Genomic DNA, 24,114 nt, shown 5'->3' on the forward strand with positions numbered 1-24,114 from the left:
AAGAAAAAAAAACCCAGGCACCACACTCTGAACCCTTTCTTGTTTGTCTGCATGGACCATGCATGCGTGCTGGGCCAGGAGCTGAGTTTGGAGACGATTTAGTGAAAGTGTGTGATTCCTCAGCTGATTGTGCGTGAGGGTGGTGTGGCTCTGTCTAATATCAAAACAAAACAGAAACAAAATGAGAAATCTCTACAACTTCATTGTCTGCTCCTCAGCATATCTTGAAGTATTAGATTGCTGGCATATTGATATAAAATCCAGCTGTGGGCTAAAGGAGACCAGCAAGCATGCATTGTGTGGTGTTTTGAGATTGTAGTAAGTTAGAGGCAAGAAAGAATAAACAAATCAGGGCTGTGAAAAGAGGTGTCACGGTGTATTTGCTTTCTGATCGTCACATTCCTATGCATTTATTCCTGTGATAGTCCACATCCCACTCCATCATTCATAATATCCACTGTTAGGAAACTTTCACATAGTTGAGATAACTAACTTAGAGTGAAACTTACAGCCATTCAAGAACTTTTTTCTCTTTGTTTTGGTCTCAAATTGCCCTGGTGTTGCTTTGGAGGTGCTCTAGGTGAGAACGCTGTACCTGAAAAAGTGAAATAAGCATCTGTAGGCAGGTGGTGGAGTTTGTAAACATAGATTGCAACTTTGAATTGTACTTAAAAAGCATAAATTTTACCTGATGGTTGAGAAACCCACATTAAGTTGATTCTCTGGACAATTCGATGGTTTCTTAAAGATCAATGAACTGCTGGTTTTCCTTAAAGGCATTTACAAAAGTAACAAAAAAGATTTGGGCTAAAGTATTGCTTTCATGTGTACTTACTTACCTGCAGCTTGTATTTGTGAATAAGTGTGTGTGAGTTTGGTAGGGGGTTCCAAATTGTGTTTGAAACATTTTTGTTACCAAAGACCAATCTGAATAGTAACTTGTAACTTCTTGACTTTTAACTTCCCATTTGAATCAGTAATTTCTTCTGTTTGACATGTGGCTAAACCACTTGGAAAATAAAGTGTATATTAGTTGACTAAACATAAATTCAAATAAGTAAATGAATTCAGAAATTCATTCTTTTCTGTTACAGATGAACCTCTAGTCTTGCTTTGAAAAGGCACTTTGTGTAACTCTTGACTGTGACTAATTTCCTGACACACCTGTTGGGACGATCACTGACAGAGTATACCATTTGAGAGGTACTTTTCTTGACCAAATACTGGTGATTAGAGAAGAGAGGTATTTTTGTTTTTTGGTTTTTGGTTTTTTTTCCTCTGATCATTATGAACATTGGCTTTTCACTTCTGAAGTAAAAATGTTGAAAACTGAGTCTTCAGGTGAACGCACCACTCTCAGAAGTGCCTCTCCTCACAGGAATGCCTATAGAACTGAGTTCCAGGCACTGAAAAGTACCTTTGACAAGCCCAAGTCAGATGGGGAACAAAAATCAAAAGAAGGTGAGGGCTCCCAGCAGAGCAGGGGGAGGAAATATGGCTCTAATGTCAACAGAATTAAAAACCTATTTATGCAGATGGGTATGGAACCCAATGAGAATGCTGCAGTTATTGCCAAAACAAGGGGGAAAGGTGGACATTCATCTCCTCAGAGAAGAATGAAGCCCAAAGAATTTGTGGAGAAAACAGATGGCTCTGTCGTTAAGTTGGAGTCCTCTGTTTCTGAACGAATTAGTAGATTTGACACAATGTATGATGGCCCTTCATACTCTAAGTTCACTGAGACTCGGAAAATGTTTGAGAGAAGTGTGCATGAGTCAGTTCAAAACAACCGCCATTCTCCAAAGAAGGAAAAAGCTGGGGGGAGTGAACCTCAAGATGATTGGGGAGCTTCCAAGTCCAATAGAGGCAGTTCTGATTCCTTGGACAGCCTCAGCTCCCGGACTGAGGCTGTCTCCCCAACGGTGAGTCAACTGAGTGCAGTATTTGAGAACACTGATTCCTCCAGTGCCATCATTTCTGAGAAAGCTGATAACAGTGAATACTCAGTGACTGGGCATTATCCTCTGAATTTACCATCTGTTACTGTTACAAATCTCGACACCTTTGGCCACCTTAAGGATTCTAATTCTTGGTCTCCTTCAAGCAAACAAGGTGTTGATACAGAGGATACTCAGAAGAGTGATACAACTCCATTACCAGAAGCTGATTCGAAAAGTACCTCTCTAGCTTTGATACCTACCGAAGAGCTCCAGCCGAGCAAGGAAGCCGAGGACTCCACATCTAACCAAGAGACTCCTGGCAGAACCGATAGTCCTGAAGAACCTTGTGCTGAAAATACGACAATGCCAAAATCTGCAATCCTTTCACCACAGAGCAAATCAGAAGATGCTAAAGCTAATTTGGTTGGGAAAGAGGCAGCCAAGCAACAGAAGAAAGAATTTGCAGGTGGTGATTTCCTCTCTCCGGATGCTTCTGTATCCAGTTCTGGGATGGGAACACCTGAAGATTCAAGTCATTTTGAGGGTGCCCATATGTACATGCACAGTGACTATAATGTGTATAGGGTGAGAGCCAAGTATACTGCAGACTGGGGAGAGACAGGGATTGAACAGGGAGAGGAGGAAGATAGTGATGAGAACTACTACTATCAGCCTGACTTGGAATACTCGGAAATCGTTGGGCTGCCAGAAGAAGATGACATCCCACCAAATAGGAAAATTAGGTTCAGTAGTGCTCCTATTAAGGTAAGTATGTTTTCTCAGTTTGTTTTCTGAGTTTGTGTTTGGCATTGGGTCCCAACTGTATACAGAATGGATTTGACACCAACTATAAGTTTTTGTAAGGAATTCAAGATTGTTGATAATATACCTGTTGTCAGGTGATTTTAAAAGTTTGGAGTTTGAGAAATACCCATTACATTTCTTAAGATGCTTTGTAATGGCATAAGCCAGCAAAGAGTAATATTAGAGTTGGACACGTCTGGGGATTGTGAGATACATTCTAATGGACTGGAGTCCGAATAATGTGGCCACTGAAAACCGGGAGTGTTAGTGTGAAATGTAATTATTTTAACTAATTTTCCCTAAAATTACCTCTGAATAGTAACATATTTTATGAATCTACACCCTGTAAGATAGGAAGTGTAATGTACAGTGGGAGAGCTATGATAACCTTGAAATAATATTCTTTGCTTACTTGCTTAAAAAATCTGAGTTATTCCTTACTTAAGTGTAAGTGGATTGTAGGAATGTTGGAACTTTTTTTTTGCTACTAGTACTTGGTGGTAAAAATTTGATTTGTGGAACTATATTAGCTGACTTAAATACTTGGAAAAGCTTTCACTGTAAACAGCTTTGAGTTCAGAATGTTATGTAGCTTTAAAATGAAATTTCGTGAAAGGGAATAACATTGATTTGCCATTCATGGCTTTATTTTTACCTCTTAAAAACTGGATAAATGCCAGTTGAATTCAGATGCTCTATTCTAATGAGTTCACTTAGTTAACATTTGGTATAGAAGAATAGCACAAAGTACATCAGCAGTGGGTGGTGGAACATTATTAGCTTATTAGCGGATAATGGCTGTAGGGGCAGGAGGTGGTTGGTTGAGTATCACAATCTCCTGGAGTGTTTTTTCAAAGCGTTATTGCCCACTAGCGCAGTCCTAAGGTTCTGACTTGCTCTCCTTGGGGAATCTGGGGGGTTATGGTGGCAGAATGCGTAGTTTGAAATCCCCTTCTGGGGGCTTTTAGCTTACACAGTGTGTATATATGATAGATTTGGGATTTGATATCATATTTTTGTAAACTTTCCCCTCAAAGTCTAAGATCACTCTCTAATGTTATTTCCCTTTTATGAACTTCCAAATGAGGCTTCGAGATAGATAATTTACATGGAAAATTCAAAGAGAAATCTGACATGCTTTAGTTATAAAATAGTATTTTGAAATTAAGTTATAATCTATGAAATTATTTACAGGTGTTAGCATGCAAACTTTCATTTTACTAGTATAAGGCAGAAGTTCTGGATGAGAATAGACCAAGTCAAGTTAAACTGTGTTAAAATCACCTGCAGATAGGAATCTAGTTGGAAAATGAGCTAAGTTTCTTTGCGATGCTTTATTATTCTCTCCTTCCCCTGCCTGCCTTCCCCACTCCCAAACCCCCAACTCTAGGCACTGTCATGAAAGGTGCCTTTGCCTCCAGCCTGTTCAGTGAGCTCCTAAATTTTACCATTCCTGTCCCCTTTGAACATCATCTTTCTGCCCCTTAGGAAGAAAGCAGTAAGATTAAATCATTTCACACTGAGCAAGGCAGGAATAACAGAAATGGACTCTTCAAGGAGTTTGTTAAACCCAGTGACTGACTTTTTAATAGGGGAATAGCAGCTTACGAAAATTCATCAAGTAGAACATTACCCACGCAACCAAATGGGCCAGCAGCCTTGTATTTGGGTCCTGTGCTGAACAAAACATAAGTGCAAAGTAGTAGGTTTAATGGCTTGTAAAGGACTTATTATCACTGAAATATGTCTGTTTATATATGAACAGACCAGCTTTTTGTGTGTGACGTTTTGAAATTCAAGTGATTTTTGCTACTATTGTTTATAACAGTAAGCATTTTGCTTTTTAATTGTCATATGATAAATAGACTGAATTTCTTATAGCAAAGAATGAAAATCAATTATCTCCATTTAAATTTAACACATTTCATCAAGAATTTAGATCAAGCATAAGATTTGTGAAACAAAGATAATGTATCACTTTTTATTGTGCAGTTAACAGGACTGGTTGGAGTGGATTAAGTTTGCAAACAGAAGATTCATTCTTAGCCCTTTGTGATGAATAAGACAATTATCCTTTTTTGTTGTTTCCATTGTTTAACATGCTGGTGGATTCACTTGGAAAAATTTGAGAGCTGCTTTCTACTGGTGGGGGTAGTGGTAGTGTTAGGGTTATTCTCTAATTAAGCTTTTATGCCTCAGAAGGTGGTAATAACTAATTATTAATATTTATTGAAGGCTTATCATGTGTGTTGTCTCATGTTGTTAGCTGCACAAGACACAAAATCTATAAGGTACCCTTTTCCTCTGAGCTTGTAGAGTTAACTCTTAAATATATTGTATTTAAAACACAGACAGTGTGAAAAACTGTGCCAAAATGTCTAATCCTTTAACGATCTTGGCTGTACTAAATGCGTAGTATGAAAGGGATTTGATAGGTTATTTGGAAAGAAATATAAACAACTATTCCCTATCTTTGCTTCTTTATATAAAGTTTTATTTATGCAATGGGAAGTTGTGATACCCAAGCTAAAGTTTTCCCTTTGAAATTTAAACATACTTCCTCTTTCAGAAGCAATAGAGAACATATTCCTTACAGAAATGATTTTTAGAACTTTTACATTCTTTGCCTGATATTCTCACTTTATTCTCTACTAGGTTAAATATTCCTAGGACCTTTAGGCTTTTGTTGTAGATTCTGTTTATGATTTGTGTGTGTGTATGATATTGTTCTCAGTATCTAGTTCAATTCTTTTTATGGCTCTTTTAAAAACATATTTCCCTTAGCTGTCTTAAATCTGGCCTTAGAAAAACTTCAAAACAGTAGTTGATCTTCCTGCGTAGCATAATCCTTAGACTTGTTAGTGAATTTAAAAAATGGTTGGATGTATTGTTGATCAGCAGTTCGTGTTGCTTTCCTATCTTTCATGGGTCAGTTATTTATATTGGATAGGTTGCTGTGTTTTATAGGGCCGTGGAATATTAGAATGAGATTCATAATAATATAAAATCCAACTTTGAGACGTGGAATGTTATGACTTGCTAATTTGAGATGTGGAATTACGTCTTCATTCTCTGGAATTTCTCAAAACTAAGGGGTTAAATTAAAGTAAATTTATCGGAGATGAATCAAAGATAGAAAGGGTGACACTTGTCATTTTTTTCCTATTAATTAAGAACACTTACGGAGTCCCTCATATAGTCAGGGAAAAATGGGAATATAATAAATACTTAAAATAACTGGTGCTGACCAAGTCAGGAACTGCTGGTAGGTGGGAATTATACAGCCCATTAAGAAAGCTTCTCAGGCTTCTCTGCTCAACTCTGTTCTTTGATGACCTTTCTAAGGTCAGTGCAATCTCATTAGGGAAATCTTAACCCTTTCTCTGTTTCTGGTAGCCTTATGTCCTTTGGATGAGTATTCTTGAAACAGCATATCTGAAACAGGGGATTTCCCTAGCTTGCAGCAAGGCGATTGCAGAGTTAATGTTAAGGTGCCTTGTGCTATACTTTGTTTTCTCAAACTGTATGGAGCTTTACAGGATTAGAGTTTAAAGAATCAGCAAGGGCAGCAATGCTTCTTTAAAACCTTACTTGATAGTTGTTGACAATGGAGCTCCTTGTGTGCTCCCCCTTTGGGGGCTCTGAGTTACTGTCAGGGGGCACATGAAGCCTTTTGTTCGGGATAGTATTCAGAGAATAGTTCTCCAGAGACCCAACTTTTTGTCTTTGAGGAGGCTCCTCTTTCTTTTAAACAGTTTTGTCTGTGCCTCTTAAATTTTAATATGCATATGAATCACTTGGGGACCTTGTTACCATGCAGATTCAGATTCTGGAGGTACTCTGTGGGAAATGACCCACTGAGGTGCAGTGGTTAGCCTTGCTAGCACACTGCCAGGCAAGCCGTCTCAGAGGTTGGGGAATGGAAGTGCTCAGTGATCAAATTGAAGTGCTTAAACCACAGGATTTATTCAGTCAATTTAAAACAGAAATCCAGAGCAAGAGAAAAGCTGTAGAATATAAGGTGCAGACCAGGTTGAAAGGAAGGAGCACACTACCTGCACGCTGTCTCTCTTTCACATCTGCCGGTCCCACTTATGATGTCGTTTTGAGGACCTGCGTTGGTATTTGAACCAAGACGCCGTCTGCTAATAGTGTTCTTGGTTAAAGATGTATACTGGCTCTATTGAAGGAGGGGGGACTAGCACATCTTGGTACCACTGTAATTTTTCCAGTGTGCCTGCTGCTGAGCAGAAGACCCCCAGTGGGTATCAGACATGGAGGGAGCACAGCTGTCAGTCCCGAGATGGCATATGATGGCTTGGTCTTTTCACCCCTTCCTTTATAAGAAACCTCATTTGCGGTTATTGTTGTTTTTTTAAGAGATAGTGTCTTGCTTTGTTGCCCCGGCTGGGTAACCTGCTCTCTGAACTTGACTCCTAGCCTCAAGTGATGCTCCTGCTTTAGCCTCTCAAAGTGCTGAGATTACAGGTGTGAACCACTGTGCCCAGCAGTAAACCTCAGTTGTTTGAAATCAATAATTTCTATTTATTCCATCCTCCTATTTTATAGGCTGCTAACTTACTTATTTCTTAACACATCTTTTGAATTCTGCCTTTTTTCGTCAGCTTGCAATGTCATTATCAATACTTAACGCAGCCTGTGAGTGTTGCCTCTGTCTCACAAGCTATTAGTTTATTCACCGTTTATGATTATCACTTCTTAGGGAGTTTCACCCACCCCATTTGTTTTCTTTGTGTGTCTAAGAGAAATTTATATTTTCAAATAATATAGCAAATTCATGTAACAGTACCTCTGGAGTGGGACCTGAGCCTTTACATTTTTAACAAACTTTTAGATTGTGCCGATGCTACTGACCAAGAGATCACTCTTTGGAATATGTATTTGAAGTACATTTCAGAATTTGTGACTTCTGAAAGGGGCTGGCCATAAAATGTTGTGGAAGTTCAGTGGTAATCTTTTTTTTTTGAGACAGAGTCTCGCGGTGTCACCCTGGGTAGGTGCCGTGGTGTCACAGCTCACAGCAGCCTTTAACTCTTGGGCTAAGTAATTCTCTTGCCTCAGCCTCCCAAGTAGCTGGGACTACAGGCCCCTGCCATAACGTCTGGCTATTTTTGGTTGCAGTTGTTTAGCAGGCCCAGGCTTGGTTTGAACCTGCCAGCCCTGGTGTATGTGGCCGGCACCATAACACTGAGCGACGGGCGAGCCCAATTGATAATCTTGTAAAGTGCATGAGGCACAATGTTTCTGGATATTAAAGTAGGTTATGATCCCTAATTCACAAGGAGTTTAGGTTATTAAAAAGTCACATTCTAGGCTCTTCGTGTGGTCTGAGTTTTTAATTATAAAATGATGGGAGAGGGAGAAATCGCATTTCTTTCGTTCTTTTGGAGGTGTAAATTAATAAACTTCTATAGCGAAAGTATAAGCATTATCATCTTATTTAACTTGCTTTTACTTGGATAACTTTGCTGGTATAACATTTAAACTTGATTTCCTTTTACATTTTGATATTTTATAACCTGTGTTTCATAACCAGGTAAGTGAAATGTGGCAAATATTTTAATATACTGTGTAAAATCAAATAGTGGTTATTTATTGAATGAGCCCTTTTCCTGAAATCCAAGGATATATTACTCTACTTTTTTCCACTGAACAATCATAATTTAGTGTTTATAAAGGGATTCTTTTCTACGGCAAATTATTCCCAACGTTTGCTGGCATTTATTAGTAACAGAAAGGTAGGAAGTTTCTTGCTTTTCAGATCATACATAGTATTTTGACTTTCCTTCACACTTCTTCACAAATGACATTAATTGTTGGGTTCATGCATTTTAAAAATAAGATGCTAAATGTGGAGGAAAATAACTTTCTGTTCTGTTATCTATACCCATCAGAAGTACTTTGATTTAAATGTCATTTGCATTAGATTTTTTTCAAACACATTCTTCACCACTCAAAAAGGAAAGAGGTTTAGGAATTTCTGTAGTGAAATACAATTAGATGTAGGATCAATTTTGTATAAACCGGACCAACATTTTGCTGTATTAAATTCTGAAAAGAATATTTGGTTTTTGTGCTAGCATCCAGTTTATTTGTGGTTTTTGCTTCATTTCCCCTGCCCTTTCATTTTGGACCTGTTTTATTTTTGTTGTTTTGCTTCCTTATATTCGACACGCCTTATTTTGAAAAGGAAGAAAACTCTTCTAGTTATGCTTTCTGGTTTTTCTTCCTGGTCACTTTTTAAATTTTCTCCTAGTGATAATTTCTCCCCTTTGGTTTGTGACATAGAAATTTAGAGACGAAAAATACTTAAAGGTAATCTAGTGTAATTTCCCAGTCACTTCAGGAAGCCCTTCAATAACATGTTGCTGACAGATGATCTCTCAGCTTCTGCCTGAATAATTCTGTTTATGGGGAGTTTATTACTTTGAAAGGTAAAAGGACCATCAGGAGGGTGTATTGGTGTGCACGTGTGTGCGCACATATTCTTAATTTAATTTTAATTTGCAGTTTCTTATTGAGACAAAATTCAAATAACATAAAATTCATCATTTTTAAGTACACAATTCAGTGGCTTTCAGTATATTTACAATGTTGTGCAACTGTCACTTTTATCGAATTCTAGAACATTTCCATCATCCCAGAAAGAAACCCTGTGCCTGCTGGCAGCCGTCCCCAATTCCCCTTCCTCCTCCCACCCTCAGGCCAGTAGTCATCTAATTTCCATCTCTATGGATTTGCCTCTTCTGGGCATTTCATGTAAATGGAATCAAAAGCATGTTTTTTAAAATGTAGGAGCTACACTGAGCATGGTTCGGGTTATGTTACATTTAGGATACTAGGAGGATAGCAGGCTCCCGGAAAGTCTAGAGAGCAAGAGCGAAAGAGTTTTCTCCTGAATGGTGACGTGGTATAAAAATGAAATGGCAAGGAATGGGAGCAAGGAATGTCGTCTGCCCTTTGACTTGTTTATAGAGAGGAAGAGAACCTGAAGCAGAGGAGACAGCGGGATCTGAGACGGGATGAGGACATGTGTAACCGAGAAAGAATAGGTTTTGAAACGGCTTCCTTGCTTGGGATGCCATACTTCCGTCAATCTAAAGTTGCTATTGATGAGACGGGAGTGTTGATTCCACATAGGATTTCTTTAAAGGCACAAGTGGCACTAATGTTGATTTTTCATCTTTACATCGGTCTTTTCTAGCATCAATAGGTATTTATCCTTTTGTAGTGATTTGATGCTTATTTCTATCCTGCTGCTCTTATATTATTGTTTTCATTATTCTTTTGTGTCAATGGGAATTGTTCATGGAAAAACTTCACTCTATTTTAAAAGTTTTCCTCATTCAGTATTTCAATATAGATTTCATATACTGATTTGCTTTTATCTGTACTATAGCCTTCTGTACGATGAGTGGAGAAAGGTGTTTATTTAGCTTGCATAGTGTCTTTATAACTATTAAATATTATCAACTGGTAATAACAGCAACACCAGGAGTCACTTGATATTCTGTAAACTGGACGAATCTCCCCTTTAGGCATTGGATTTATTACTTGTAATTGAGGCTATCTTATTTATAATTTATCACTAGATTGCTTCTCGGTTTTAACATCTTGAATTTTCCGATCTCTTAAACAAACATATTTGTGCTGCATTAAATGCATGAATACATATTTGTGCAATTATTTCAAAGAGAAAATTTTGGACATCTTTTGTTGAAGTGTCAAAATGAAGAATTTATATTAAATTTCTTTTAGAGTGTTATTTATGCTATACATATAGTAAAAATCTTTAAAATGGTTCAAATATGAAATCCAAGGGAGTACATTTTTATGGAGTGGATTTTTAGGGTAACTTAACTTTTAGAAGTATGGGGTGAACTATATATTAAAACACTCTGCTGAGGAAACTAAGAATAAAGAAAGAAATGTTTTATAATACAGTTGCTGACATATTAATTGCTTCACTCACTTTGCTCTGGAAATAGCTTCATAGCACAGTTCAACATGATTGAAATATTGATAATTTTTTTGTACAATTCCCAATTTTCAGCCTCATTTGCTTTTTCTCACGCGTTTATCCTTACAAAGAAGACAATAAAATATAGTATGAAAAAACCTGGAAATTTTATATTTTAGGAGGACAGTTTTATACTTTGTTTATTTAATCTATATCATTGATATTTTAAAAATGTGTTTGTGAGGTGGCACCTGTGGCTCAATGATTAGGGAGCCAGCCCCATATACTGAGGGTGGCAGGTTTAAACCCAGTCCCGGCCAAACTGCAACAACAAAAAAAATAGCCGGGCGTTGCGGCGGGCACCTGTAGTCCCAGCCCAGCTACTCAGGAGGCTGAGGCAAGAGAGTTGCCTAAGCCCAAGTGCTGAAGGTTGCTGTGAGCTGTGACGCCATGCCACTCTACCGAGGGTGACAAAATGAGACTCTGTCTCTTAAAAAAAAAAAGTGTTTGTGGAGTTAAAACTGTTCCTATATATTTAAGGGTGATAATAAGTGGTTGTAAATGGAGTTGCTCAACATAAATCAGATAATGAATTTTATGTTGGGGAAAGCTAATCTGCCAAATTATTTTTCTTACCAGTTGAAATTTATTGGGCTAGATTTGAACGCATAGTGGTTGGTAAGGGTCAGAAAGGTAAACAAAGTCATGACTGTGAAAGTTTCTGTCCAGGAGTGACCAGGGAGAGACTGCCAGAGTGGATACATTATTGCCTCTGTAAGTTGGCCACCCAAGGGACTGTAACAGACTGGTCCACATACGGAGGTGGTCAGTGTGAGGAACTCCTAGACTGTTAAATACATATGGAGCATGGCCAGTCTGTGAAAATGAGGTTAACTTAAGCAAGTGGTCAATGTAAGGTGGTCACTTGTGGAGGTTCTCCTGGGTGTTGAGGCTGTTTTTTAGTGGGATGAACTTGACTTTTTTTATCTATCTCAGATTTCTCCTCCAAAGTTTTTTTTTTTTTGCTTCAACTCTTTTTTCAAATATATGTCAGGGTAGAGAGTACATTTATACCGGAGAATTTGCCTAACCTTGAATAGAAAAGTTTTAAATAATACTCAGAGTCAGAGGTGCCTTTTGAGGCTTGTGAAGAGTTTTATTTCCACGGTAAGGGACCTTAGTAGAGGGGAGGGAAAAGTCTTAAAAGATCCACTTTTGAGTAAATGTTGTGTTGATGGATCCTTTTGCAAAATGGATGTGCAAAATTGCTTCAGAAAGGAAGAAAAGATAAACTCAAAATAATAAATTTTGTTATTAATCATCTGATATATTATGTTTTTTTTTTTTTTTTTTAAAGAACTCATTACGCAGGGAAAAGGCAGAGCTTGCCATAGGATGTTTGAATGTCGTCTTATCCACCAATACCTAAAACGTGTTTATTTTTATAGGTTTATCCTTTAGGTGGAATAATGTAGTAATTTAAATTGTGCATCAGGGTATTTATAATGTAATATTCTATGCCCAATGCACTTATTTCTCTTAGAAATTTTAAGATGGAGCCCTGAGCACTAAAACAAATAAACATGTATACAAGTTTTATGAAAAATAACGGCTGGACCAGGAATGAAATTCTGTGATGTAGTAGGAGAATGGAACTCAAGAATAGTAATGCAGCCCAGGTCTTCACTGACTTCTGATACATGTGGATTCTATTAAATTAACATTAAAAGGCAGTGGTAACCCTATCTACATTTTTTTCTCAATGCTTAAAATTATCTAATATTATTTGTTTAGGATAGATTCCTAAGAATAATTTTTTTTTTTTTTTTTTTTTTTTTGAGATGGAGTCTCACTTTGTTGCCCTAGGTGGAGTGTCATGGTGTTATAGCTCACAGCAACCTCATACTCTTGGGCTCAAGCAATTCTCTTGCCTCGGCCTCCCAGGTAACTGCGACTACAGAGGCTCATCACAACACCTAACTATTTTTAGAGACAGAGTCTTGCTCTTGCTCAGGCTGGTCTGGAACTCATGAGCTCAAGTAGTCCACCTGCCTTGTCCTCCCAGAGTGCTAGGCTTACAGGCATGAGCTACCATGCCTGGCCTAAGAATAAAATTATAGGCTAACATCCTTTAGTGCCCCTGATACATACTGCTTGAATTATTGCTCGGAAAGTTTGAATTAGTTTATAACTAGCATTTCATTGTAATAGTTTTCTCGCAATTCCTGCACCACCATTAGTATTATTTATATGCTTCATAGTTTTTAGTTTATTAGGTGAAAATGTCTCTTATAGTTTCTGGGTATTGCATCGATTTATAGGCGAGGTTGAAGATTTTCGTGTATTTAAATAGTTTTTTTTTTTAAAATATGAGTTCTATTGTTTAAGGCCTTTTTTGTCAATGATTGTTAAGTAAGGTGGACATCAATGTGTCATTTATGTTGGCAGAAAGGTAAAGCAACTCACATATTCAATAACAGGGAAATGGTTAAATTTATTATAGAGGCACATAGTGTAACCGGGGAAAGCTGTATAATTCATGTTTTCTAAGATTATTTCAATATGAGAAACAAAAGGCTGGTTAAATATTTAATATGAATTTCTGTCACACTTTTTATTTTTAATGTGTGTGTTCTTGCCTCTAGAACAAAGTTTGAAAGCGTGCACATCAAAATGTTAACTGTGGTTATTTTTCAGCGTAGAGAATAAAGATGTTATCAAAAAAATTACTTATACTTCTCTAGGGTTGCTAATCTTCATATAATGAGCTTATGTTACTTCTTTATATTTTAAATTTCTTAATATTTTTGTTTTAAAATTTTAGGGGCATACGAATGTTTTTATTACATGGCTACACTGAATGCAGAAGTCAAGGCTTTCACTAGGACAGTTCATTGTACTTGAAACTTCTGTACACAAAGGACTGGTGGTGGGACATAATTGGAATACAGCACTTTTTTAAAACTGCTGCTTAAGATGATTATTATTTTACTTCTTCTTTTAAAAATTTTTTTTTCTTTTTGGCAGGGTCTTGTCCTCTTGCCTGGGCTACAGTACAGTGACATCATCAGAGTTCACTACAGCCTTGAACTCCTGGGCTGAAGTAATCCTCCCACTTCAGCCTTGCAAATGGCTGGGGCTACAAGCATACATTACCTTGAACGGCTGATTTTTCAATTTTTTGTAGAGACAGGGCTTCCTATGTTGATTAGGCTTGTTTTGAACTCCTGGCCTCAAATGGTCCTCCTTCTTCAGCCTCCTAAAGGCAGGGAATAGGGCTGCACCTGTGGCTCAAAAGGGTAGGGCGCCAGCCCCAAATGCCGGAGGTGGCAGGTTAAAGCCCAGCCCCGGCCAAAAACTGTAAAAAAACAAACAAACAAACTAAGGGCAGAGATTGTAAGAGAGAGCCACCATGTCTGACTGCTAAGTGCACATTTTTCAGCCTTTGGTAAAATTGATCCCACATTTGTGGCTGAGCTTATAGATATTATTGGGGCTAGGTGGGGTCCTTCCAATTAATTTCTTTTGTAATTTTATAATTTTTTTAGCTTAGCACTTTTTCTAGGACCAGCTTATTTTATATAAGATTTTGTTTGTTTGTTTATTTATTTATTTTTTTGAGACATAGTCTCAAGCTGTTGCCCTGGATAGAGTGCTGTGGTGTCATAGCTCACAGCAACCTCCAACTCTGGTTCAAGTTGTGCTCTTGGCTCAGTTTTTCTTTCTTTCTTTTTTTTTTTAGTAGAGGCAGGGTCTTGCTTTTTGCTCAGGCTGGTCTTGAACCCATGAACTCAAGTTATCCACCACCTTGCCTCCCAGAGTGCTAGGATTACAGGTGTGAGCCGCCACGCCTGGGCAGGACCAGTTTATTTTAAATTATGAGTATGACATTTGCATAAGCACGAGATATTTTTCTTGAGTTCAGCTATCGTGTATGCAATATCATGATGTGTCACTTAAAATACGCTTTTAAAAACTGGGTATACTGGATTTATAGTGAAACATGGTGTAATGAATCATACTAAAAATTATAAACATTTGCTTAAAGAAAGCCTAACAGTTTTCCCATGAGAGTTCATGTCTTTTGTGATCCGTTAGATTACTGAGCCTCAGCAGGCTTCCTCTCTGTAAAACTGAGAGGGTGGAGATGTCAAGTTCAGTATTTTGCTTACCTTAACCCTGTGAAAAAACTTGCATATCCTCTGTTAAAAACAGGATTTTGAGTTTTAGGTCTCCACAGAGTCCTTTTGTATATGTTTCCTGTTCTAAAACACCAGCCAATGTGTAGTTTCCTGTTGTTCTTTCAGCTAATGGATTAGCTGAAAAAACATTCATTTGATGTATGATTAGACTATATGGTGGTATATAATATTTTTAGTTAGAGTCAAAGAGTCACTTCTCCTCATGCATTAGTTTCCCATCTTTGAAAAGCTTTGGTAGATAATGTTGTAGTATAGAAATGATGAGAAACATATTTTTGTTGGGCAGCAGGGTTTTCTGAAATTAGAAGTTCAAAGTATTGCTTCTGGTTTAATTAGATCAGCTGATTAATTTTATGGTTTTAAGGAAATTTGGAATTTTATAAGTTCTGGCGAAGTTCTAATTAAATTCTCTTACTCTATAATCTGGTGTTACATTATCATTTTTATTAGGTATACTTAAGCCTTACTATATAATGTAGCTGATAAATTTTATGCTAATAGAATTAGTACATTATGCAGTATTGAGTTTCTAGTAGTCATACTTTGATGATTATATGTAATTGTAAGGACTAGTTAAAGGAAAAGAGGCAACATTAACAGATATAACATTACAATTTTGATTCCTTTCAATAAAATGGTTACATTGGGAAAATAAAAGTTCGAGAAAAAAATAACTTTACTGGTTATGATTTTGAATGTTTATGTAAGTTTTTCTTCATAAATGATTTGAGACAGTGATATATTTTTTAGTTAACTATGCATACAACCAAGTTTGAGATGAGACTTGCATTTTTCCATTGGAGATTATGATGCTTGTGGAATTTTTATATTGTTGGTTCCTTCTCTGGATATTGAGTTTTGTGACCGGCACCTTTAATGACTGCAGAGCTCTCAAGAAATTATTCTATTTGTACAGGTAGTGATCAGAAGAGTTTTAGCTGGAAGTTACTTGATTTTGGCTCTTACTGTCTGATGAATTCTTGTCTTAAATCTGAAAAGGGAACCACTGATTATGGAGTTCATCATTAGAACCTTTATAATTTGTCCCTTTCACTAGAGGCTGGTGGAAATAAACTAAGAATATTGAGATGAAATATTTCTCAGGATTTTTTTCCCATGTTCTATTTTTAATGTTAGAATTCTCCAGAGAAACAGGATCAATGTATGTATATACATGTGTTTTTTTTTTTTTTTTAGAGACAGAGTCTCACTTTGTCACCTTCGGTAGAGTGCTATGGCATCACAGCTCTCAGCAACTTCCAGCTTTTGGGCTTAGGCTATTCTCTTGCCTTAGCCTCCCGAGTAGCTGGGACTACAGGCGCCCACTGCAACACCCAGCTATTTTTTTGTTGCAGTTTTGGCTGGGGCTGGGTTCAAACTTGCCACCCTTGGTATATGGGGCCAGTGCCCTACTCACTAAGCCACAGGCACTGCCCTTTTTTTGTAATTTTATATATAAATGTGTACAAATAAATTTCGTACACATGTACAAAAAAATACACAACATACATGTAGGATTTATTGTAAGGAATTGGCTCTCACCATTAAGGAGATTAGCAAGTCAAAAATCTGTAGGGTAAGTTGGCAGGTTGGAGACCCAGGAGAGAGCTGATACTGCAGATCAAGTGTAAAAGTCTTCTGCTGGGGAATGACTTCTTGCTCTAGGGAAGTCAGTTTGTTGTTCTATTTAGGTCTTGGCAGGATTAGATGAAACTTATTCACATTATGGAGGGGAATGAGCTTCCCTCAAAGTTCACTGATTTATGGGCGGTGCCCGTTAGCACGGTGGTTATGGTGCTAGCCAGAGACACAGGGAATGACCGGTTTCAACCTGGCCCAGGCCAGCTCAAACAATGACAACTGCAACAAAAAAATAGCAGAGTGTTGTGTGGGTGCTTGTAGTCCCACCTATGCCGAGGGTGAGGCAAGAGAATTGCTTAAGCCCATAGGTTGCTATGAGTTGTGATGCCACCCAGGGCGACTGATTTAAATGTTAATCTCATTTAAAAACACCCTCACAGAAGCATCCAGACTAATGTTTGACCAAGTATCTGGGTACCATGGCCCAGCCAAGTTGACATATAAAGTTAACAGTCAAATTTGCTTATTTGGTTGCATCCTCTGAAGCTGTTTCAGGGAGAATACTCATTTTTCCCCCCTTTAATCTTAGTAGGGGAGTTGGTTCTTTTCCTCTCATTCTCAGAAAACCTGCTGAAAGGAGTACCCCTCTTAAGGGCAGTGTGTTGCAATGGGAAGTAATATGGTTTAATTGACTGAGCTGGGTTCAAATCCTGCTGACATATGATCATCTTCTTTTTTTTTTTTTTGAGGCAGAATCTCAAACTGTCACCCTGGGTAGAGTGCTATGGCGTCATAGCTCACAGCAACTTCAGACTTGGGCTCAAGCAATTGTCTTGCCTCAGTTTTTCTATTTTTTCTAGAGACTGGGTCTCGTTTTTGTTCAGGCTGGTCCTAAACTCATGAACTCAAGCTGTCCACCTGCCTTGGCCTCCCAGAGTGGTAAGATTACAGGCGTGAGTCACTGTGCTTAGACAACACATGATCTTAAGAAAGTAGTTTGTTTAAACTTTGAGGACAGAGACTTTATTTTATGGTTGTGTCTCTAGGACCATCACTCACACTGCCTGGCACATAGTAGGTACACAATCCATGTTAATAACCTTTGCCCTCTAGTACTTCTTCCTCCTTCCAATTCCCCTGATCTCCCATCTGAAGGTCCAAGTTGGGATGATGGGAATAATATTTGTCTAAGTATAATGCTTGTATGATTTATTTATAGGTAAAATCCTTCAAGTTAGCAGTTATAAATGAAAGCTGAATGATTCCATTATAGATTGTAATCTTTTCTGGCCACTGCTCTGGTGTGCTGAAGCTGTTGTGCTCTCTTTCATTTGGGAAATCTCAATCTATTGCCTTGGAAGGGTAATGACAGTTCATAAGTAACCAGAAACAGTCATTAGGGTATGGTTGTGTGAGATATGGCTGAAGAGGTTGAAGGGGGAGAGTATTCATTTTGCCTTAACTTTATTTCTGCTTTGAGTGATCACCCAAGCTTGTAATTGGTTGTGAGAGAATCTAAAAATTGAGGCTCCATCAGAAGGTTGTAAAGCTACTTATTTAGAAATTACAATAACTTGGCACAACTTTGGTAACTTGTATATGTTAGAATATCTACATATTTATGATGAAAATTATTGAAAATTTAATTAAATAAAGCAATTGAATTATTTTTTACCATTTAGTCCCTTTCTCCCCCTTTTATTTCTTGACCTGTTCACTAAAATGTGGTTTCTTTTGTTCTTTTCACTCATTACAGGGGAATTACTTTGTGGGGTCATTTCTTTCCTCCCACTTCCTAATATTGATTTTAGAAATAAGCTTGGTTTTAATTCCAGAGCTCAGTTATAATTTTGTAATTATTTTGGTAGTGGGCTGCCTCAATCTTAATCAAGCTCTTACTGAGTAACTTTTGTTTATCCAGAAAACAGTTTTTCATTTTTCTCCACAAATTAGAAGGAATTAGTAATAAACTGCCTGGGTACAAATAATCCAAGGTCTTGAAATCATATTTTTTTGTCTGTATGTTTCCTTTATGCATTACATTATCCGGGAGATGTCTGACAGTTGTTATTAGGCTGAAATATGAAATCGTCTTGCTTGTTCATGCAAATTTGTTTATGAACAAACAAATTTTCCCTAGGCAGAAATTGCTTTTAGTGGCATCATAAGGAAGAGAATGGCAAAGCTGTTTTCTGCATTTTTTCTTTTTAAATATAGAATAAATTCTGGGGGTTTATGTATGTTTCTGGAGATACATAAGAAAAGTATTTTGTAAAAAGAATTATAGATTTTTTTTTCAATAAATCATAGCTGTGTACATTAATGCAGTCATGGGGTACAGTGTGGTGGTTTTATATACAATTTGAAATATTTCATCAAACTGGTTAACATAGCCTTCATGGCATTTTCTTAGTTATTGTGGGAAATATACGTTTAAGAATATACGTTTAAGAATATACGTTTAAGAATATAAACGTTTAAGACGTTTATATTCTACATTTAGTCAGTTTCACATGTACCCAGCATTAAAGATATTGAGTAGAAGAATCTTAGTATATTCTGGACCCTTAATAGTGTCTTCATCAGTTGAAAATAGAACTACAAAGATTGTTTTTCCATTTTTAATAATGAATGAAATAAAAGCACCTTTTTGAAGGATGTTGTTAAGTATATATGACTTAATATGAAAGTCCTTGTGTTATGTGAATGAAATTAATCACTATGTTAGATATGATTTAAATTACTGATGATATTTTTTATTTGGAGATTAATATGATTATAAAATTATATAATCATATATAGGCATTAATCAAGGCTGATATTCAGGTGTTTAGAAATAACTGCTTTTGTTATAGTTACTTAGAAAAGCATTGTCTTCTGAATTGATTGATACCAGTCAATAAACATCATTAAATATGCTTAAAATGTGCTGAGCTTTGGGCTCTGCTGTGTGGCTGTCAAGGTAAGTAAAATAAACCTTTTCTTCTGAAGAGTATAGTCTTCTGAAAGAATTCGAGAAAAAAATATTTATAGGACAGTTTGATACACAGTGCTGGGATATAGATATATACGTGGAGTGACCATATATAATTTACTATCTAAACTGTTAAGAAATTAGATAGTCTGATTATTATTACTATTTATAAAGATAAGGGCATGGACCATTGCCTAGTCTTCTTTCTATTGTGCAGTGTCTAGGGTGACCGTAGAATTTCTTATAAAAATGGGGATACTTTTTGAGGTAAAAGGGGATGCTGTTAATACTTAAATGGGACACCAAATGTGTGACCTATGAAGCCAGTACACATGGTCACCTTAGGATAATAGTTAGCAGGGGTGCTCCTGAGCAGGGGATCCTCAGGGAGGGCTTTTTAAAAGAAGTGATGCTGGAATTGAATGAATGTTCTGGAAGAGGCAAGAGGCTTTCAGTCCTACAGATCTGTAGCTTGACAGGAACTTGATGAGAAACCTTCTTCTCCTACTGTAGTTATTGTGACCTCACACACAGCCAACAAAGAAGAAAAGAGTTTGCTTGAACTAAAAGTGGATTTGGAAAATCTGGAATTAGAAGACAGTGGCACAACAAAGACCCATCTGGATGAAGATATTTTGGATGATCGAATGTAATGTTTTCATTTATTCAACTAAAAAAGATCATTATTATGTATAGATATAACTAATGAATAAGAATTAATTAGGTAAAGAAGTGAGAAATCCTAAGCTAAGGTGTTTGAGATAATTAAAAGTAAATCAGAACAGTTGGAGGATAGTAGGTGTGTATGTGTATATTTGCAGCATAAGGATACAGCCAGGGTGGCAGTTCAAGGAGAAACGTGTTCACAAAGGGGTTGGAAATTTAATGCAAACTATTGGGGGGGGTCATTGAAGAATTTTACAGGGTAGGCGATTTCATCACTTTGCTGTATATTTCCTTCCTTTACGTTGGTAGCTCTGGAAGGTTCAAGGAGATCGATTAGTTCTCTGTTCTTTTTCTCTTGATTGTTTGAGTAAACATTTATTCTAGAAGATTTCAACCGACTTCTATTTCACAAACTTGCTGAGTCTTCCATTTATTGGGCAGAATGCCCTGACTGATGCCTGCTTGGGCAGCTGAGGCTCTCAGACTGCTCTTTAGTATACCCTCACTGCTCACCTCACTATAATGTTGGAGCCTAACCTGTTCTTGCCCATATTATTTTTCTAAATGTGTATTTTATTCAGTATTAGACAAATAGATGAAATATGCATGTGAAAAGAAAGATTTTTTTCCTATAAAACTGTAAATTGAATTCTTTGGAAAGATCTGATAAAGATGTCACTAAAAATCTTGTTAAATTAGATGAGGTCCATACAGATGACTGAACCTGTTTCTTCTTTTTTTTTTTTGAGACAGAACCTCAAGCTGTCGCCCTGGGTAGAGTGATGTGGCATCACAGTTCACAGCAACCTCCAGCTCCTGGGCTTAAGCGGTTCTCTTGCCTCAGCCTCCCAAGTAGCTGGGACTATAGGCATCCTCCACAACACCCAGCTATTTTTTGGTTGTAGTTGTTGTTGTTTGGCAGGCCCGGGCTGGATTTGAACCCCGCCAGCTCTGATGTATGTGGCTGGCGCATTAGCCACTTGAGCTACAGGCACCGGGCCAGGCTGAACCTGTTTCAACAAATAATCTAAAAAGATTTACCACTGCATTATTTTGGGTCTTTAAGTTTTTGCCCCACTTTAAGGAAAACCCAGCTGGTTGGCATAACCAGTAAGTTATGTGAGAAAAAAAAATGCCAATTGTTAATTTGCAACCTAAACTCCAAGAAAAGAACTTGGCCTGATATCAAAATATTGTTGAATGGATATACTTCTAGGTGTCCTAAGTTGATGTAAATATATACAAATATATCTGTTTTTATGATTTCTCCAACTTTAACTGCCTTTTTTGACTATCTGACAGATTGTTAGTGCTAGGCACTATGCTAATCACCTAAATTACATATTGGACTATATCTTCCTTTAGGAGCCGGAATAGACACCTAAGAGAGAGAGAGATAGACACCTAAGTCAACAGTTAAAATGTAGTGAGAGTTGGACTGTGGTAGAAGTGTGCTCAGGACGCATGCTCAGGATCAGCGAGTGCAGAGAAATGGCCCTTCAGTTCTAGAGGCAAGTTCTGAGAAGCTTGTGAGACAAAGCTCTGAGGTTTGAAGATTTAGTAAGTGTTAGCAGAAGGAGACAAGTGTGCAACTTAGTTGGAAGGCAAAGAGGAGCAGACTTTTGTAGAACTCAGAGTAGTTGACTACTGGGACATGGCAAGGCAAGGGCAGGTCAGTAAGGTTCCTTTGGCTTAGGAGTTTGCACACTTTCCTAAAAACTTACCAATTGTGGGAGGGAGTTTTGAGGATGCAAAGGTGTGGTTGGAATTGCATATTAGAAGGAGTGTAGGGTATGGATTAAAGAAAGGTGGGGGGTGGGTATGCAGTAGTCTAGGAGAACAGGGATAAGACTGGTAAATGCTAATAAGAATGGGGGTCAAGACAGGCAAAGGGCAGGATGGGGAAAGCTGGATTAGGCAGAAGACGATGAGTGATTTGTATGAATTAATTTTAAAGCGTAACAATCATTTGTGGCTATTGTGCATGTGTGTATTTCTGTTACTCTCCCTCAAAAGGATCTTGCCTAGTGCTTAGTGTATGACAGATGCTTAGCAAATGAGAGATAGTGTAGGGATTTTCTAGACCCGAAGGGGGAGTTGTTTGTCTTTGATCCAACAGTTGCAAAGTAGAACGGCTGAACTAAGGTGGGACTTACAGCCAAGGTTGTGGGTCTGAGTGTTAGATCCAGGTCCCTGGGGTTCTGTGAGGGGAGGGAAGATGGGAACAAGGTGTAAGATATGGTGAAGGTGTTGGGAGGCTGCATGATGGGGCAGACACACCTTTTAGAGGAACAGAGTTTGAGAGGAGAAAAGATGAGAATAGGTTTAAGAAGTCTAAAAGGTGAATGACCTTGCTGTTGGGTGGGTGGGTAAAGTAAGGAACTTTGATGAAAGTTGGATATTCATGGACTGAGACTGGGGAAAGAGGAAGAAAGAGGAAGGGATCTACAGAGATTTAAAAATACTGACTTATACTTATTTCTCATAAAGTAGGTTAGCATTACTGGACCATAAAATATGTAATAGTAACTCAGGAGAGTAGGGTGGATTTGGAGTCAGAGATCAGGTCCTAAAAGAACCAGTGCTGGGCTTAGCTGTGAGTCTTGGAGACTATTAACATATCCACACAATATAGTCAGGTATGCAAGTTGCTGTTACCATCTGCAGAATTATTTTGCATGGGTAACTAGAAGATTTTATTTTTTTCCTTTGCAGGTTTTTCCAGCTATTTTTTGTCCCGTATAGTACTGCATCTATAATGATCCTAAACAGAGTCTGCAGAGAAATATACCTAAATATTCTTTATCAGCAGTAGAATGAAATCATTACTCTTTCAATCTTAATTATGTTGAAAAAATAAGTGCTCATCAGTAGGATGTGTTATTTTCTTTTCTGGAGGCATGGTGAGTTTCAGATGGTATTCTTTTTTTTTTTTTCTTTTTTTTGAGACAGAGCCTCAAGGCATCACAGCTCACAGCAACCTCCAACTCCTGGGCTCAAGCGAGTCTCCTGCCTCCGCCTCCCAAGTAGCTGGGACCACAGGCACCCGCCACAGCACCTGGCCATTTTTTGGTTGCAGCCATCATTGTTGTTTGGCAGGCCCAGGGTTGGATTCGAACCTGCCACCTTAGGTGTATGTGGCTGATGCCTTAGCTGCTTGAGCCACAGGCGCCAAGCCCAGATGATATTCTTGTACAAACGTATTCCTAACTTTTATGACCCAGTTGATTTCAAGCAACAGGCTTGACAGTTCACTGTAAGTTAAAATCTCTTTCCTATTGGCCAGTGTATGCAGAGACATTTTGGTCCTGTAAATAGATATCACATTATCAAAATACTAAAATTAGTCATGAAAATGAATGAAGAGAGCACACGATGTATATTTATCCAAATGCCAGGCATACTAATCAACACAAAAATAATGTAAATGTTCCTTTCAAAGATTTTTTTTTCTGCATGAATTAGATTGACAGTGGATTCTTAAAATACCATTTCTGTGTGTGCCTTCTGAAAGTATTTGGATGGTAAATGCGAGGGAGTGGCTGTTTCCATGGCTATTTCTTCTTTAGTGAATTTTTGCTACTGTGTCTTCACTGACCTGACTCTTGGCATTTACTTTATTTGAGGTAGGTGTTGGAATAGTCAGTAGCCACTTTAAAGACAAGTTTAGTTTTCTTTGCTATTATGTAACTTGAACTGTCCTTCTACTGTAGGGGTGGCCAGAAATAAATCTAATTGCCCTGATTGGCCGGGCATGGTAGTTCACACCTATAATCCTAGCACTCTGGGCGGCCGAGGTGGGTGGATTGCCCTGAGCTCAGAGGTTCAAGACCAGCCTGAGCCAGAGTGAGACCCTGTCTATAGCAAAAAAAAAAAAAAAAAGCCAAGCGTTGTGGCGGGCAACTGTAGTCCCAGCTACTTGGGAGGCTGAGGCAAGAGAATTGCTTAAGACTAGGAGTTGGAGGT

At 37.8% G+C, this 24,114-nt stretch overlaps 1 protein-coding gene across 1 annotated transcript in view; it reads left to right on the forward strand.

Moving 5' to 3' along the window:
• PPP1R9A (protein phosphatase 1 regulatory subunit 9A) overlaps nucleotides 1-24,114 on the forward strand; it is a 300,931-nt gene that overhangs the window by 1,170 nt on the left and 275,647 nt on the right. Inside the window, exon 2 of the mRNA XM_012811566.2 lies at nucleotides 1,095-2,705. Coding sequence (XP_012667020.1) covers nucleotides 1,320-2,705 — 1,386 coding nt within the window. The 5' untranslated portion in view covers nucleotides 1,095-1,319. The remainder of the gene's footprint in view (nucleotides 1-1,094; nucleotides 2,706-24,114) is intronic.

Source organism: Otolemur garnettii, unplaced genomic scaffold (genome assembly GCF_000181295.1).
Source record: "Otolemur garnettii isolate 467f Iridium unplaced genomic scaffold, OtoGar3 scaffold00005, whole genome shotgun sequence".
NCBI lineage: Eukaryota > Metazoa > Chordata > Mammalia > Primates > Galagidae > Otolemur > Otolemur garnettii.